Raw genomic sequence first — 15,413 nt, forward strand, 5'->3', positions numbered from 1 at the left:
ATAACTGTTTGTACTTGTTTCTTTACCAGAGATGGCGAACGCCTCTACGGTATTATGTAAGTACTACTACTACTACTTATCATTTCTATAGCGCTACTAGACGTACGCAGCGCTGACACTTGAACCTGAAGAGACAGTCCCTGCTCGACAGAGCTTACAATCTAATTAGGACAGACAAACAGGACAAACAAGAGATAAGGGAATATTAAAGTTAGGATGATAAAATAAGGGTTCTGAACAAGTGAACAAGGGTTAGGAGTTAAAAGCAGCATCAAAAAGGTGGGCTTTTAGCTTAGATTTGAAGACGGCCAGAGATGGAGCTTGACATACTGGCTCAGGAAGTCTATTCCAGGCATATGGTGCAGCAAGATAAAAGGAACGGAGTCTGCAGTTAGCAGTGGAGGAGAAGGGTGCAGATAAGAGAGATTTACCCAGTGAACGGAGTTCCCGGGGAGGAATGTAGGGCGAGGTGAGAGTGGAGAGGTACTGAGGAGCTGCAGAGTGAATGCCACATTGAGCCTGCAAATAGGTGGGAAAATGTGGGATACAAATGTAACAAATAAATAAATTACTAATTTTAACGTGATATAGCTGATTATCTCCCATTGAATATTAGTGGTTATATGCTGATATGATATTTAAATAGTCAGCAGCCATGTCTGGCCAGTTAAGGAGCTTTGAATATCGGGAGGGGAGGGGGTAAGTATTTTAGCACATGTCAGGGAATGCTCTCATTACTCTGGAGAGGAAGGCAACTGAAGGGAGAAGCGTTAATTTCTTCATTGTCCAATGGTCAATTTGGAAGAGAGGGGACGGGAACTATTAGGCAAAAAATCAGATCGCAAGGCTGGAGTCACCACTCATGTTCTACCTGGAGATGCTCAAGCTTTGTGCTCTCATTGCCCACCTCGTGAAAGCCTAAATGCATCACCTCTAGAGCGCTCCTGGACCTCATTTGAATTCCCATCTCCCATCTTCACATCACTGCCATCAAGTCATTGGACCAGCTCAGTATCCAAAACCAGTCCAAAGTAAGAAAACAATCTGTTTCCTAGTCTCAAAGCCCTCTTTCAATAAAGCTGCACAACACTCTATATTAGTAAAGGAATAAATTACCCAGGTCCATCTTTTGCTCAGCGGGGTCCGTGGGCACACCCCAAAACATGATGCTGGTCAACATTGTGCAGAGCAGAAGAGAAAAGCAGCAGGACACCCTCTGGATCCGGGTGAAGGAGCTTCTTGGGGAGCGACTGAACACCGAGTACCAGATATGGCTGTCCCTGAAACCTTGGGTGGTCTTCATGAAGAACAGGTTGCTGAGAAGAAAGAAAGGATTGATCTGAAATACTACCTTGCCTTATTGTGCTGCTCCAAATTTGTGCTCCCTTGTCCCTACCCTGTGGTAGTTAACATATGATAATGGCATCAGCATATATTGACTGATAGTAACTCTCTCTATCACTTATGTAACTCTAATGCAATAACACTCTGTATTTCTCAAACCGGAATTGGCGATCGCCAGCACGGTACTATGTAAGCCACATTGAGCCTGCAAATAGGTGGGAAAATGTGGGATACAAATGCAATAAATAAATAAATGACACCCTAACTCCATAACTCTATAAACCTGTGTGCCCAATTTTACATTTACCCCCAGATTCTATACAGGGCCGTCAAGAGACACAGCTGGGCTCGGGGCAGGACTGCCGACTGCCCCCCCTCCTCTGGCCTACCAACCACCCTCCCACTCGGGCCACTGCCCCCTTACCTTCCGGTGTCTGACTGCTCCTCCCTGGGTCTGTCTTCTCCTGCTCCTGTGTGCCGGGAACTGGATGACTGCAATAACACGATAACCCGGATCACCCGGGTTATCACGTTAATACAATCTTCTGGGTCCTGACAGAACCAGAAGCAGGCAGGCAGGAAGAAGCTTGCCGAAACTGCCCCCCCCCCCTTGGAGGCCAGGTCCGGGGAATTTTGCCGCCCCCTCTCAGCGGTCCTGATTTATAAATGGCAGCTAAAGTTGGACGCACATATCTGCATACATAGCCGATTTGCACGCGCAACTTAATTGCTTAACAAGCCAATCAGCACCAATAAGTGGCTGCTAACAAGCAATTATTGGCGTTAATTGGCCTTAATTAGGATTTACGTGCAGATCGTATTCTATAACGAACCACATGTGAATGTTTATGTTTATTCCACACTTGGTATATTATCATTCTATAGAAACAGTCAAAGCGGTTTACATATATTATTATTGCAGGTACTTTTCTGTCCCTACTGGGCTCACAATTTAAGGTTATTTGTACCTGGGGCAATGGAGGGTTAAGTGACTTGCTCAAGGTCACAAGGAGCTGCAGTGGGAATTGAACCCAGTTCCCCAGGATCTCAACCCATTGCACTAACCACTAAAGTGTAAATGTTTGGGGGCGTGGCTAGGGGGTGTTCCAAAACTGAACACGCATAAATACAGAATTCGGCCGAACTGCGCCTAATTTAGGCCCCGACATTACACCTGCTTTTAGCACACTTAATTGCCGGTGCCTACAGTTAGGCGCAGTCTATGCCCTAAGCGCTATTCTATAAAGGACAAATACCCTTTACAGAATAGCGCTCAGTTCATAAAATTCTCAGCACCGATTTTTAGGTGCCATGTATAGAATTTACCTCTTAGCATGCAAAGTTGCACATGCAAATTATAGAATAAGGGCAGGTGCACATGTAACTTAATAGTAATAGTGCCAATCAGTAATTAACTACTGATTGGCATTAATAATCCTATATAATAATTTGCACCTCCAACATTCCATGTCTGGCTGCCTGGGTTCATAACATCTCCTGATGTCAGCCAGCCTCCACTGCTTCCAACAGTGGTCAATCCAGGTCACAAATACCTGGCAGAAACCCAAATAATAGCAAATTTCCATGCTACCAATCCCAGGGCAAGCAATGGCATCCCCATAACTCTCTCAATAGCAGACTATGGACTTTTCCTCCAGGAACTTCTCCCCAATCATTGTCTTGTTGTTCACCTAATTCCACTTTTGTAACAGTTCAGGTGTGTCTTGTCCAGGTGGCAACCTCCACAGGACAGGAAGTGCCTCCTGTGTCTGCCTGTGCTGCGATGCTTCAGCGATATTTATCTCCAGTAATGGTAATAATGATATAGTTATTTATTATTCCAACATTTGTACCCCAGCTTATCCAATAATATATTGGTTCAAAGTGGCTTACATTACAAGATGACAGATACAATGGTGTGACTCAGACTGACGTATTTCAAGAGAGGGTGAGCTCCAGAATTAGGCTAGGGTTAACCGATTTCCTCAGAGATGAATTTTCTGAAGAAGAAAGCTTTAAGGTGTTTCCTGAAATTCAGATAGTTGGACATGCTTTTTAGCCCTTTGGGGAGCAAATTCCATGTCTTGGAATTAAACTCTGGAATTTGTTGCCAGAGAATGTGGTAAAGGCGGCTAGCTTAGCGGAGTTTAAAAAAGGTTTGGACAGCTTCATAAAGGAAAAGTCCATAGACCATTATAAAATGGACTTGGGGAAAATCCACTATTTCTGGGATAAGCAGTATAAAATGTTTTGTACTTTTTTTGGGATCTTGCCAGGTATTTGTGACCTGGATTGGCCACTGTTGGAAACAGGATGCTGGGCTCGATAGACCTTTGGTCTTTCCCAGTATGGCAATACTTATGTACTTATATATGTACTTATGTACATATGAAACTGAAGCCTGTTGCCAGAATAGATCTGTACTTTACAGTATCAACATCTCTGCTTCCTTTTTTTATTACCTGAATTGTTTCAAGTCCTCTTCAGTGGCTGTGGTGAACACTTTATCCAAGACACAGTCCCCTACATCAATGGACAGCCAAGAATTACAAAGGAAATGCCATTTTTGATCCAGGGCAGGGTCGTGGACCAGCACCCTGTTCACGTACCTGCAAGAGAGAATAAAATGCTGGTTTGGGGAGAGCACTGGAAGTTTGTGGCTTTCAAACATGAGATTCAAGTGTGACTCTGCTTAACTCCTCCCCCCCAACCCCAAAAAGCTAATCATGTAAGTCTGACAGAGGAAGGTGAAGAATAAGCCAGTGGGTAGCTTGAGAAGAGAGCCAAACCCAGCTGTTCGTCTTTCACAGCTGTGTGGTCCTACCCATAGGCTCTGCTGTCAGTTCATGGGAATCAGGTTTAGTCAGGCGGGTTTTGTTAGTTAAAAGCAGCACAGTCTGTTAGTTCACCGAGTCTGATTTATATAGACTGAATTGTAATTTATATCTGAATCAGACTCGGTGAACTAACAGACTGTGCTGCTTTTAACTAACAAAACCCGCCTGACTAAACCTGATTCCCATGAACTGACAGCAGAGCCTATGGGTAGGACCACACAGCTGTGAAAGACGAACAGCTGGGTTTGGCTCTCTTCTCAAGCTACCCACTGGCTTATTCTTCACCTTCCTCTGTCAGACTTACATGATTAGCCTTTTGGGGGTTTTGGGGTTAAACCATATACAGTACTGAAGTTACTAGTAATTCAAATGTGAGTGAATGGCAGCAATATTTAATCCTGAAACTGGAAGCTTAAATTATTGTTATAGCCAGCAAGCAAGATTTTTTTTAACTTATTTGACAGCTTTTTAATTTATATGAAAGCTTCCCATATGTAGATATAAGTATCATGAAATAAAATTAAATATCACTATAACTGCTTAAAAATTATTGTAGCTGGTAAAAACGGCACTAATAAAGTTCAGTATTTTGTGCTCATTTTTCTACACTGTTCTAGACAGAAATACATGGTCAAATTCCAGTGAGGATATCCTGTTTACTGATAGGTTCATCCTAACTTGGGAAGCAATATACTGTGAAATTAAATTCAATTAAAATAAAAACTCTCCTTTTATTGGGGCACATGGAATCACATCTTCACCTCATCTCTTTTGTACAAATGGATTATTCTGTTCTGAGCATGTCTCAGGGACAAGTGGTTTTCATAAGTCAAAATAATAAAAATAAACATTTTCCTTCACGCATATCTCTCATTTGTTTAAGCATAACTAAATGGGCTATAAGCCCCTAATGCAGTCCATTGATTTTCTTATATTTTGTCCTTGTGATGACTGTGACTTACACTGTGCCAAAACCTACCTGTTGCTCCCTCCTGCACTACTGCTCCATTGACTGGCAGCCAGGCATTATTAAATCAGGGGTGTATCTGAACTTCAACGGTAGGGGGGGGCCAAAGCCGAGGAGAGGGGGCACATTTTAGCCCCCCCCCCCCCCGGCGCCGCTGACCCCCCCCCCCCCACCGCTGAACACGCCGACGCCGATGCCGACGCCACCACCACCCCCCCCAGCCCGCCCGACTACTTTAAACCCCCCCTCTCGCGGAAGACAGCTCCAACTACTTTGAACCCCCCTCCTCCCGCCGTCACTCCGCCGTCGCGCCTTACCTCCCTTTGCTGGCGGGGGTTGGCCCGCCAGCCGAAGTCTCCGTCCTTCCTTCCTGCAGGACGTCAGAAACCACCAACCCCAAACGAAGGAAGGAAGGAAGGACGGAGACTTCGGCTGGCGGGGGTTGGGGTCCCCCACCAGCAAAGGGAGGTGAGGTGCGACAGCGGAGTGACGGCAGGAGGTGCGGGGGTTGAGAGTGTCGTCGGTAGGGGGGTCCAGGGGCAAATCTGCGGGGGCCAGGCCCCTGTGGCCCCATAGCAGATACGCCCCTGTATTAAATAGGCCACCTGTAATTTCAGAAGCTGCTCTCTGTCTTTCTTGTGGGTTTTCTCACCAAGAAGGACTGCTCCCGGAATTGTCATGCCACAGTCTGATGCTCTGCAAATCTCCGAGCGGAAATAAGGTAGTGAGCAGGAAACCATCTGTCCCTCCACGCTCAAACACGGGCTTGTCTGGGTCATAGAGGTGATGTGGTTCGCTCTCTCCTTCAGAGCCATAGAGTGTGAGAGTCACCTGAAAACAAGACAGTTTTGTGCAGACTTGTCATCATCAACACCTTTGAAACTCAATAAGTTAAAAACTATAGCGTATTTTATTTATTTATTTTATTTATGTGCTGCATTTATATCCCACATTTTCCCACCTATTTGTAGGCTCAATGTGGCTTACAATCCACCTTATAATTGAAAGAGAAAAACGCCTAGATTTCGACCCAAATCGGGAGAGATAGACGTTTATCTCACAAAAACGAATAAATCGGTATAATGGAAAGCCGATTTTGGACGTTTTCAACTGCACTCCATCGCGGAAGCGTACAACGTTGACGGGGGCATGTCGGAGGCGTGGTGAAGGTGGAACTGGGGCGTGGTTATCGGCCGAGGAGAGATGGACGCCTTTCGCCGATAATGGAAAAAAAGTATGCGATTGTAGCTAGAATTTAGGGCACTTTTCCTGGACCCTTTTTTTTCCACGAATAAGGCCCCAAAAAGTGCCCTAAATGACCAGATTACCCCCAGAGGGAATCGGGGATGACCTCCCCTGACTCCCCCAGTGGTCACTAACCCCCTCCCACCACAAAAAATGATGTTTCACAACTTTTTATTTTCACCCTCAAATGTCATACCCACCTCCCTGGCAGCAGTATGCAGGTCCCTGGAGCAGTTGTTAGGGGGTGCAGTGGACTTCAGGCAGGTGGACCCAGGCCCATCCCCCCCCCTACCTGTTACAATTGTGCTGCTTAATGCTTAGTCGTCCAACCCCCCCAAACCCACTGTACCCACATGTAGGTGCCCCCCTTCACCCCTTAGGGCTATAGTAATGGTGTAGACTTGTGGACAATGGGTTTTGAGGGGGATTTGGGGGGCTCAACACACAAGGGAAGGGTGCTATGCACCTGGGAGCTCTTTTACCTTTTTTTTTGTTTTTGTAAAAGTGCCCCCTAGGGTGCCCGGTTGGTGTCCTGGCATGTGAGGGGGACCAGTGCACTACGAATCCTGGCCCCTCCCACGAACAAATGCCTTGGATTTATTCGTTTTTGAGCTGGGCGCTTTCATTTTCCATTATCACTGAAAAACAAAAACGCCCAGCTCACAAATAAAACATGGACGTCTATTTTTTTTCGAACATACGGTTCGGTTCGCCCCTTCACGGACCCTTTCTCGGAGATAAATGCCCATGGAGATAGACGTTTTCGTTCAATTATGCCCCTCAATATAATACAACTACAATCACATTGATGGAATAGAAACTCAGAGTATATGTAGCAGATAAGGTGCATAGGAATATTATGGCAATCATATCAACGGAGAAGAATTTCAGAATTATCGCTATTAAGGTGCATACGAAAATTATGTTGAGTAAGAAGTGGATAAATGGATAACAACATAACATGATGATAACAGGACAAGGTGTAATTATCATTAATTAGGGTGTAAATAAAATAGTCCAATTAAAAGAGTTCCAATATAAATTGTGTCTGGTGTAGTTTAGGAGTCAGGTTATTATGAGAGATCCGTTTTGTACGCTTTTTTAAACAAGTACGTCTTCAATAATTTCCGGAAGGTCATTAGGTCGTGTGTTTTTCTTATAGTGGTTGGTAATTCATTCCATAGTTGTGTACAGATGTATGAAAAACTAGACGTATGTATTGATTTGTATTTAAGTCCTCTGCAGTTGGGATAATGGAGGTTTAAGAGGTTTTAGTAACTCGATATCCACTGTTCCATCAGACATTACCCTAAATTCAGGAGAGTCCCTTAAGACAGAAAGCTGTTCTAGATTATGAGGTTTTTATACTTGACACCAGCCTGGAGCCTCCAATAAATAATTTAGGAGTCCTTTTACTAAGCTGCGTTAGATGCTAATACACAGCCAACAAAAATGAGTGTGGAACGTGCTACTGCAATCCGTGCTAGTTGAGGGATGTGCACATGCCCCAAAATTCAATATATTAAAGTTCCGTGCAGAAATCATAGTAACATAGTAGATGACGGCAGAAAAAGACCTGCACGGTCCATCCAGTCTGCCCAACATGATAAACTCATATGTGCCACTTTTTGTGTATACCTTGCCTTGATTGGTACCTGTCCCTTTCAGGGCACAGACCATATAAATCGAAGCATATTCTATAACCATGCGTGTAACTTGGGGGCCCTTTTAATAAGCTGCGTCCTACGCACGTCAATTTGGAGTTGCCACCCAGCTACCACATGGCCTGGGTGGTAATTTCATTGTTTACGCGCGTCCGCTACACACGCCGGAAAATCATTTTTATTTTCCTGCACACGGTGGAAACCGGGTGGTAACTGTCATTCTACGCATGTAGATGTTTACTTCATGGTTACTATGTGAGACCTTACTGCAAAGTCAATGGGTGGCGGTAAAATCTGAGACCCAAAATGGACGCACACGCCAATTTTTATTTTGCCGCATGTCCATTTTTGTGAAAAATTTTAAAAAAGGGTCTTTTTTACAGGCACGCCCAAAACACGCGCGTACCCTAGCACAGCCCATTTTTCAGCGCACCTCGGTAAAAGGACCCCTGAATTGGTTAACTAGTGAATCAGCATTGTTAATTGGATGTTTATCAGCACTAATTGGCATTAAGATTTACACATACAACTCGCTGAGTGTATTCTGTAACGTTGTGCGTGTAAATTCTATGTCGCATAGTTGAAAAGGGGGTGTGGCCATAGGCGGGGCGTGAGCATTTCTAAAATCTATGCCCATTATTATAGAATACACCCGCTCTCTGCCAGATTCTATATACCGCATCTACAGTTCCACTCCAAAATTTAAGCATATTCCATAACAACACATGTAAATTAATTGGCTTAACAAACTAATCAGCGTTAACAGCACTTAACAAGCAATAATGAGCAATTTACACACATAACTTGCTAAGCGCATTCAGTAATGTACTGTGCTTAAATTCTAATATGCGCAGTTCAAAAGTGATGTGGTCATGGGTGAGGGAATGGGCATTTCATGGGCATTCCAAAATTTACGCACATTGTAAAAACAAAGGAATCCTGTTTAGAAGGAATGGATCCATAGAATCTTAGTGGAGATTGTGTGGCAACGCCGGTAATTGGGAAGCAAAACCAGTGCTGGGCAGACTTCTATGGTCTACGCCCTGATCGTGACTGAATAGATATGGATGGGCTTGAGTATAAATTTCAAGGGGCTTCGACATTAGCTTCGGAGCTTCTAGTACAAGAAGAGTGCTGGGTAGACTTCGGTTCAAAACTCTGCTGCCCATCTCGTCTTCCGCCAGGGTCGCTTTACTCATACTACCCCTCTCCTCAAGACCCTTCACTGGCTCCCTATCCATTTTCGCATCCTGTTCAAACTTCTTCTACTAACCTATAAATGTACTCACTCTGCTGCTCCCCAGTATCTCTCCACACTCGTCCTTCCCTACACCCCTTCCCGTGCACTCCGCTCCGTGGATAAATCCTTCTTATCTGTTCCCTTCTCCACTACTGCCAACTCCAGACTTCGCGCCTTCTGTCTCGCTGCACCCTACGCCTGGAATAAACTTCCTGAGCCCCCTACGTCTTGCCCCATCCTTGGCCACCTTTAAATCTAGACTGAAAGCCCACCTCTTTAACATTGCTTTTGACTCGTAACCACTTGTAACCACTCGCCTCCACCTACCCTCCTCTCTTCCTTCCCGTTCACATTAATTGATTTGATTTGCTTACTTTATTTTTTGTCTATTAGATTGTAAGCTCTTTGAGCAGGGACTGTCTTTCTTCTATGTTTGTGCAGTGCTGCGTACGCCTTGTAGCACTATAGAAATGCTAAATAGTAGTAGTAGTAGTAGTAGTAAGGTCTGTTCCCTGAGAATGGCAAGGACAAATCAAACTCGGGTATACATATAAAGTATCACATACCATGTGAAATGAGTTTATCTTGTTGGGCAGACTGGATGGGCTGTTCAGGTCTTTATCTGCCGTCATTTACTATGTTACTATCGGGCTCATTTTCGAAAGAGATAGACGTCCAAAAAGTGACATAAGTGAGCATTTGGAAGTTTATCTCACAGAAACATCCATATCAGAATTAACAAAACCTCTTTTTGGGCGTCTTTCTCTGAAGTCCGTCAGAAGGACGTCCAAATCTCAAGGGGGCGTGCCATGGGCATGTTCAAGGTGGGACTTGGGCGTCCCTAAGACTTGGACGTCTTTCAGCCATAATGGAACAAAGCAAAAACGTCCAACACTAAAACTTCGACGTTTTGAGCTAGACCTGTTTTTATTATGAATAAGGCACAAAAAAGTGCCCCAAATGACCAGATGACCACTGGAGGGAGTCAGGGATGACCTCCTCTTACTCCCCCAGTGGTCACTAAACCCCTCCCACCCCCCAAAAATGTGATGAAAAACATTACTTGCCAACCTCTGTGCTACCCTCAGAATAGCATGCAGGTCCCTGGAGTAGTCTAGTAGTGGGTGCAGTGCACTACAGACAGGTCATTTCCGATGCTGCATTGAGCTAAGTGGTTTTTAAGCACTTTATGTCATTTGAGTTTTTTGGCACACAGTGAATTTAGCATATGTCTTAAAAAATATATTTTCCACATTAAGGGAGGAGGTTGGGCTGAGACCAATGACTGATCTACGGTGATCCTCTAGTACGAGGAGTATCAGCAACTGTGCTGTAATTTCACCTATCTGAGGTCTCTTCCATCCTTCCATTCATTGTTTGACATCTCACACTCTGTAAAAGTAGACCCGCAACATATAATATTATTGTATTCACAAACGAGAGTGGGTTTCCCCCCTTTTTTTGTGTTTGTTACCGGGGTACAAATGTAACAAATAATAATAATAATAAATGCCAGTTTATGCATGTCTAAAAGGCAAGTAGTGCGTCTGTATTTAATCAGCATGGTGTACTAAATGAGGGTATCCTGCCACCAAATTTATACATGATAAAATAAGCCCCTGGCTGAAAGAGCTTACAAGCTAATTGAGATCTGAGACAATAAGAAATGTAGTGATATGTTCTGTGAAGAATAAGGGGCTGTCCTATCCTGGGTAGGCCACTCAGTGGCGCTGTTCCCATAGAAATGGGGGGAAATGCCCAGGATGAGTCACTAGAGGGAGCCAGCAGGGGAATGTCCAGGTGGAGGTTGCGAGGACCAAGGAGAGTCCTGGGCTGGAAACAGGTGTATGTGGTTATGGGCTGGGTCCTGCCTGGACTAGGGGGAAGAGCCTAAAGGGGTGGATAAGCTAATCAACCACCTTATACCTACCTGTTTTGAAAGGAAAGAGAGGAGAGAGGAGCTGGAGACCTGGCAGCCGGAGGAAGAAGATCCCCTTGAAGGTACTGGCTGAACTCTGTGGACTTCTGGTGGACTGTGTGTAGATAGAGCTATTTATTAAGAACAAGTGTTGAGAAGGTGTTTATGCTAGAAGAAGTGGGCCCAGGGGGGCTGGAATAAAGAGCTGCCTGATGAATATGCTGTTGTTGAGAACTGTCTAATTTACATCTAATTTGCATATTAATACAAGATAAAGAAACCAGGTTATAGTTCCTGAGGAGTGGAGGGGACAGCACAGGAAGGCCTGAGGAGTGACCCAGGAACAGAGGGTGCACCCCAGAAGGACCGGCAGCAGTTGGAGGGCAGAAGAAACAAGGTCACCCTGAGTGAACAAGGGACCTAGAATCCTGAAGGTTGGTGTGTTCAGGGTGCTAGGAAGAGACCGGGGAGTCCTGCTCAGGAGCCACAGGCCAGTGAGGCCTGCTGGAGAGCGGGAGGAGAAGCCCCGTCTTAACAGTTTAATGTCACAACTGCAACAGTGCAAGAAACAGAATATGAACCCTTGTCACCACCTCTTTTCCCAGAATCTTGGATGTACCCTACAAAACATTGAATGGCTTTTCTATTATGGATGTCCTCAGTGAAGCATTTCATATAATCTACAGAGCATTCAATGCTGGCTGTACCTTGGAGGTTGTGGCTGCTCCTCTGCGATGTCCAGTAAAAATTGTCACTAGGTAACGATACTGAGCAAATGGATCGTTATCTTCCAGCACCGTTATCTGCACCTGCATGGATTTAGAGCACATGTTAGGCTCATCTAGTGACTGCACCATAAGTCTACTTAAGCAGTAATGATGTGTAGACTGCATATGTGAGTTTGTCATGGATTTCTCATTGGCCTTTGGGTATGTACATGTCCTCTAAGACTCTATCAGTTAAGGAATGCATTATATGTCAACGATTGATGTCAAAATACTGCACATACAGAATATGTGACATAAACCTTACTATGACAACAGAAGAAGACACTCTTCTATGTACCTGTGTATTGTCTTTAAGATTTGATGTATTTATGTTTATTTTATTGTACTTACGTTTATTTTATTTGTATGATGTTTAACGTTTTATATGTCATTGATTGTAGGCAATTTTATTTATTTATTTGATTTTGTTCTTTTATTTTCTTTTTGTATTTTAATTTTGATTATGTATACCACTTAGATAATTTAATTTGATCAGCGGTATTTCAAATAAGTTTGAAACTTGAAACTAAAAATCAATATAGGGAGTCAACAAGTAGACCAATTGCATCACAGTAGATTCTCAAACAAAGGCAAACAGGAGCCATGGAAAAAGAAAAGCAAAGCAGCTGGTAGAGAAGCAGAAATCTGGGCACGAAGCTGGCATGGATAGCTCTACAACTGCATCAGTAGAAGTAGAAGTTCAACAGAACAGAGACATGGTGTATGTTTCCAAGTGGAAGGCTGGGATCAAGGTTATGCATAATACCTTGGAAGGGAGGAGTAGCCTAGTGGCTAGTGCAGTGGACTTTGATCCTGGGGAACTGAGTTCGATTCCCACTGCAGCTCCTTGTGACTCTGGGCAAGTCACTTAACCCTCCATTGCCCCAGGTACAAAATAAGTACCTGAATATACAGTGGTGGAAATAAGTATTTGATCCCTTGCTGATTTTGTAAGTTTGCCCACTGACAAAGACATGAGCAGCCCATAATTGAAGGGTAGGTTATTAGTAACAGTGAGAGATAGCACATCACAAATTAAATCCGGAAAATCACATTGTGGAAAGTATATGAATTTATTTGCATTCTGCAGAGGGAAATAAGTATTTAATCCCTCTGGCAAACAAGACCTAATACTTGGTGGCAAAACCCTTGTTGGCAAGCACAGCGGTCAGACGTCTTCTGTAGTTGATGATGAGGTTTGCACACATGTCAGGAGGAATTTTGGTCCACTCCTCTTTGCAGATCATCTCTAAATCATTAAGAGTTCTGGGCTGTCGCTTGGCAACTCGCAGCTTCAGCTCCCTCCATAAGTTTTCAATGGGATTAAGGTCTGGTGACTGGCTAGGCCACTCCATGACCCTAATGTGCTTCTTCCTGAGCCACTCCTTTGTTGCCTTGGCTGTATGTTTTGGGTCATTGTCGTGCTGGAAGACCCAGCCACGACCCATTTTTAAGGCCCTGGCGGAGGGAAGGAGGTTGTCACTCAGAATTGTACGGTACATGGCCCCATCCATTCTCCCATTGATGCGGTGAAGTAGTCCTGTGCCCTTAGCAGAGAAACACCCCCAAAACATAACATTTCCACCTCCATGCTTGACAGTGGGGACGGTGTTCTTTGGGTCATAGGCAGCATTTCTCTTCCTCCAAACACGGCGAGTTGAGTTCATGCCAAAGAGCTCAATTTTTGTCTCATCTGACCATAGCACCTTCTCCCAATCACTCTCGGCATCATCCAGGTGTTCACTGGCAAACTTCAGACGGGCCATCACATGTGCCTTCCGGAGCAGGGGGACCTTGCGGGGACTGCAGGATTGCAATCCGTTATGTCGTAATGTGTTACCAATGGTTTTCGTGGTGACAGTGGTCCCAGCTGCCTTGAGATCATTGACAAGTTCCCCCCTTGTAGTTGTAGGCTGATTTCTAACCTTCCTCATGATCAAGGATACCCCACGAGGTGAGATTTTGCGTGGAGCCCCAGATCTTTGTCGATTGACAGTCATTTTGTACTTCTTCCATTTTCTTACTATGGCACCAACAGTTGTCTCCTTCTCGCCCAGCGTCTTACTGATGGTTTTGTAGCCCATTCCAGCCTTGTGCAGGTGTATGATCTTGTCCCTGACATCCTTAGACAGCTCCTTGCTCTTGGCCATTTTGTAGAGGTTAGAGTCTGACTGATTCACTGAGTCTGTGGACAGGTGTCTTTCATACAGGTGACCATTGCCGACAGCTGTCTGTCATGCAGGTAACGAGTTGATTTGGAGCATCTACCTGGTCTGTAGGGGCCAGATCTCTTACTGGTTGGTGGGGGATCAAATACTTATTTCCCTCTGCAGAATGCAAATAAATTCATATACTTTCCACAATGTGATTTTCCGGATTTAATTTGTGATGTGCTATCTCTCACTGTTACCAATAACCTACCCTTCAATTATGGGCTGCTCATGTCTTTGTCAGTGGGCAAACTTACAAAATCAGCAAGGGATCAAATACTTATTTCCACCACTGTATGTAAACCGCTTTGAATGTAGTTGCAAAAAACCTCAGAAAGGTGGTATATCAAGTCCCATTTCCCTATTTGAGATTCTACATGGAATGTTGCTACTATTGGAGATTCTAGATGGAATGTTGCTACTATTGAGATTCTGTTGCTACTATGAGATTCTACATGGAATGTTAATGTTGCTATTCCACTAGCAACATTCCATGTAGAAGCCTGCCCTTGCAGCCGCGCAGGCTTCTGTTTCTGTGAGTCTGATGTCCTGCACATACGTGCAGGACGTCAGACTCACAGAAACAGAAGCCTGCGCGGCCGCATTGCTGATCTGCAAGGGCAGGCTTCTACATGGAATGTTGCTAGTGGAGGAGTAGCCTAGTGGTTAGTGCAGTGGAACATGGAATGTTGCTACTATTTGAGATTCTAGAATGTTGCTACTATTGGAGATTCTAGATAGAATATTGCTACTACTGGAGATTCTAGATGAAATGTTGCTACTATTGAGATTCTGTTGCTACTATGAGATTCTACATGGAATGTTAATGTTGCTATTCCACTAGCAACATTCCATGTAGAAGCCTGCCCTTGCAGCCGCGCAGGCTTCTGTTTCTGTGAGTCTGACGTCCTGCACGTACGTGCAGGACGTCAGACTCACAGAAACAGAAGCCTGCGCGGCCGCATTGCTGATCTGCAAGGGCAGGCTTCTACATGGAATGTTGCTAGTGGAGGAGTAGCCTAGTGGTTAGTGCAGTGGACCTTGATCCTGGGGAACTGGGTTTGATTCCCACTGCAGCTCCTTGTGACTCTGGGCAAGTCACTTAACCCTCCATTGCCCCAGGTACAAATACATCCCTGTATATACTATGTAAACTGATTTGAATGTAGTTGCAAAAACCACAGAAAGGCAATATATGAAGTCCCATTTCCCATTCCTGTA

General features: G+C 44.5%; 1 protein-coding gene across 1 annotated transcript in view; it reads right to left on the minus strand.

The window, feature by feature from the left end:
* Positions 1-15,413, minus strand: part of PKD1L2 (polycystin 1 like 2) — a 163,484-nt gene that overhangs the window by 58,579 nt on the left and 89,492 nt on the right. Inside the window, 4 exon segments of the mRNA XM_030205061.1 lie at positions 1,117-1,316; positions 3,807-3,953; positions 5,801-5,979; positions 11,923-12,024. Of these exon segments, the coding sequence (XP_030060921.1) occupies positions 1,117-1,316; positions 3,807-3,953; positions 5,801-5,979; positions 11,923-12,024 (628 nt within the window).

The sequence above is a fragment of the Microcaecilia unicolor genome, chromosome 5 (genome assembly GCF_901765095.1).
Source record: "Microcaecilia unicolor chromosome 5, aMicUni1.1, whole genome shotgun sequence".
Classification (NCBI taxonomy): Eukaryota; Metazoa; Chordata; class Amphibia; order Gymnophiona; family Siphonopidae; genus Microcaecilia; species Microcaecilia unicolor.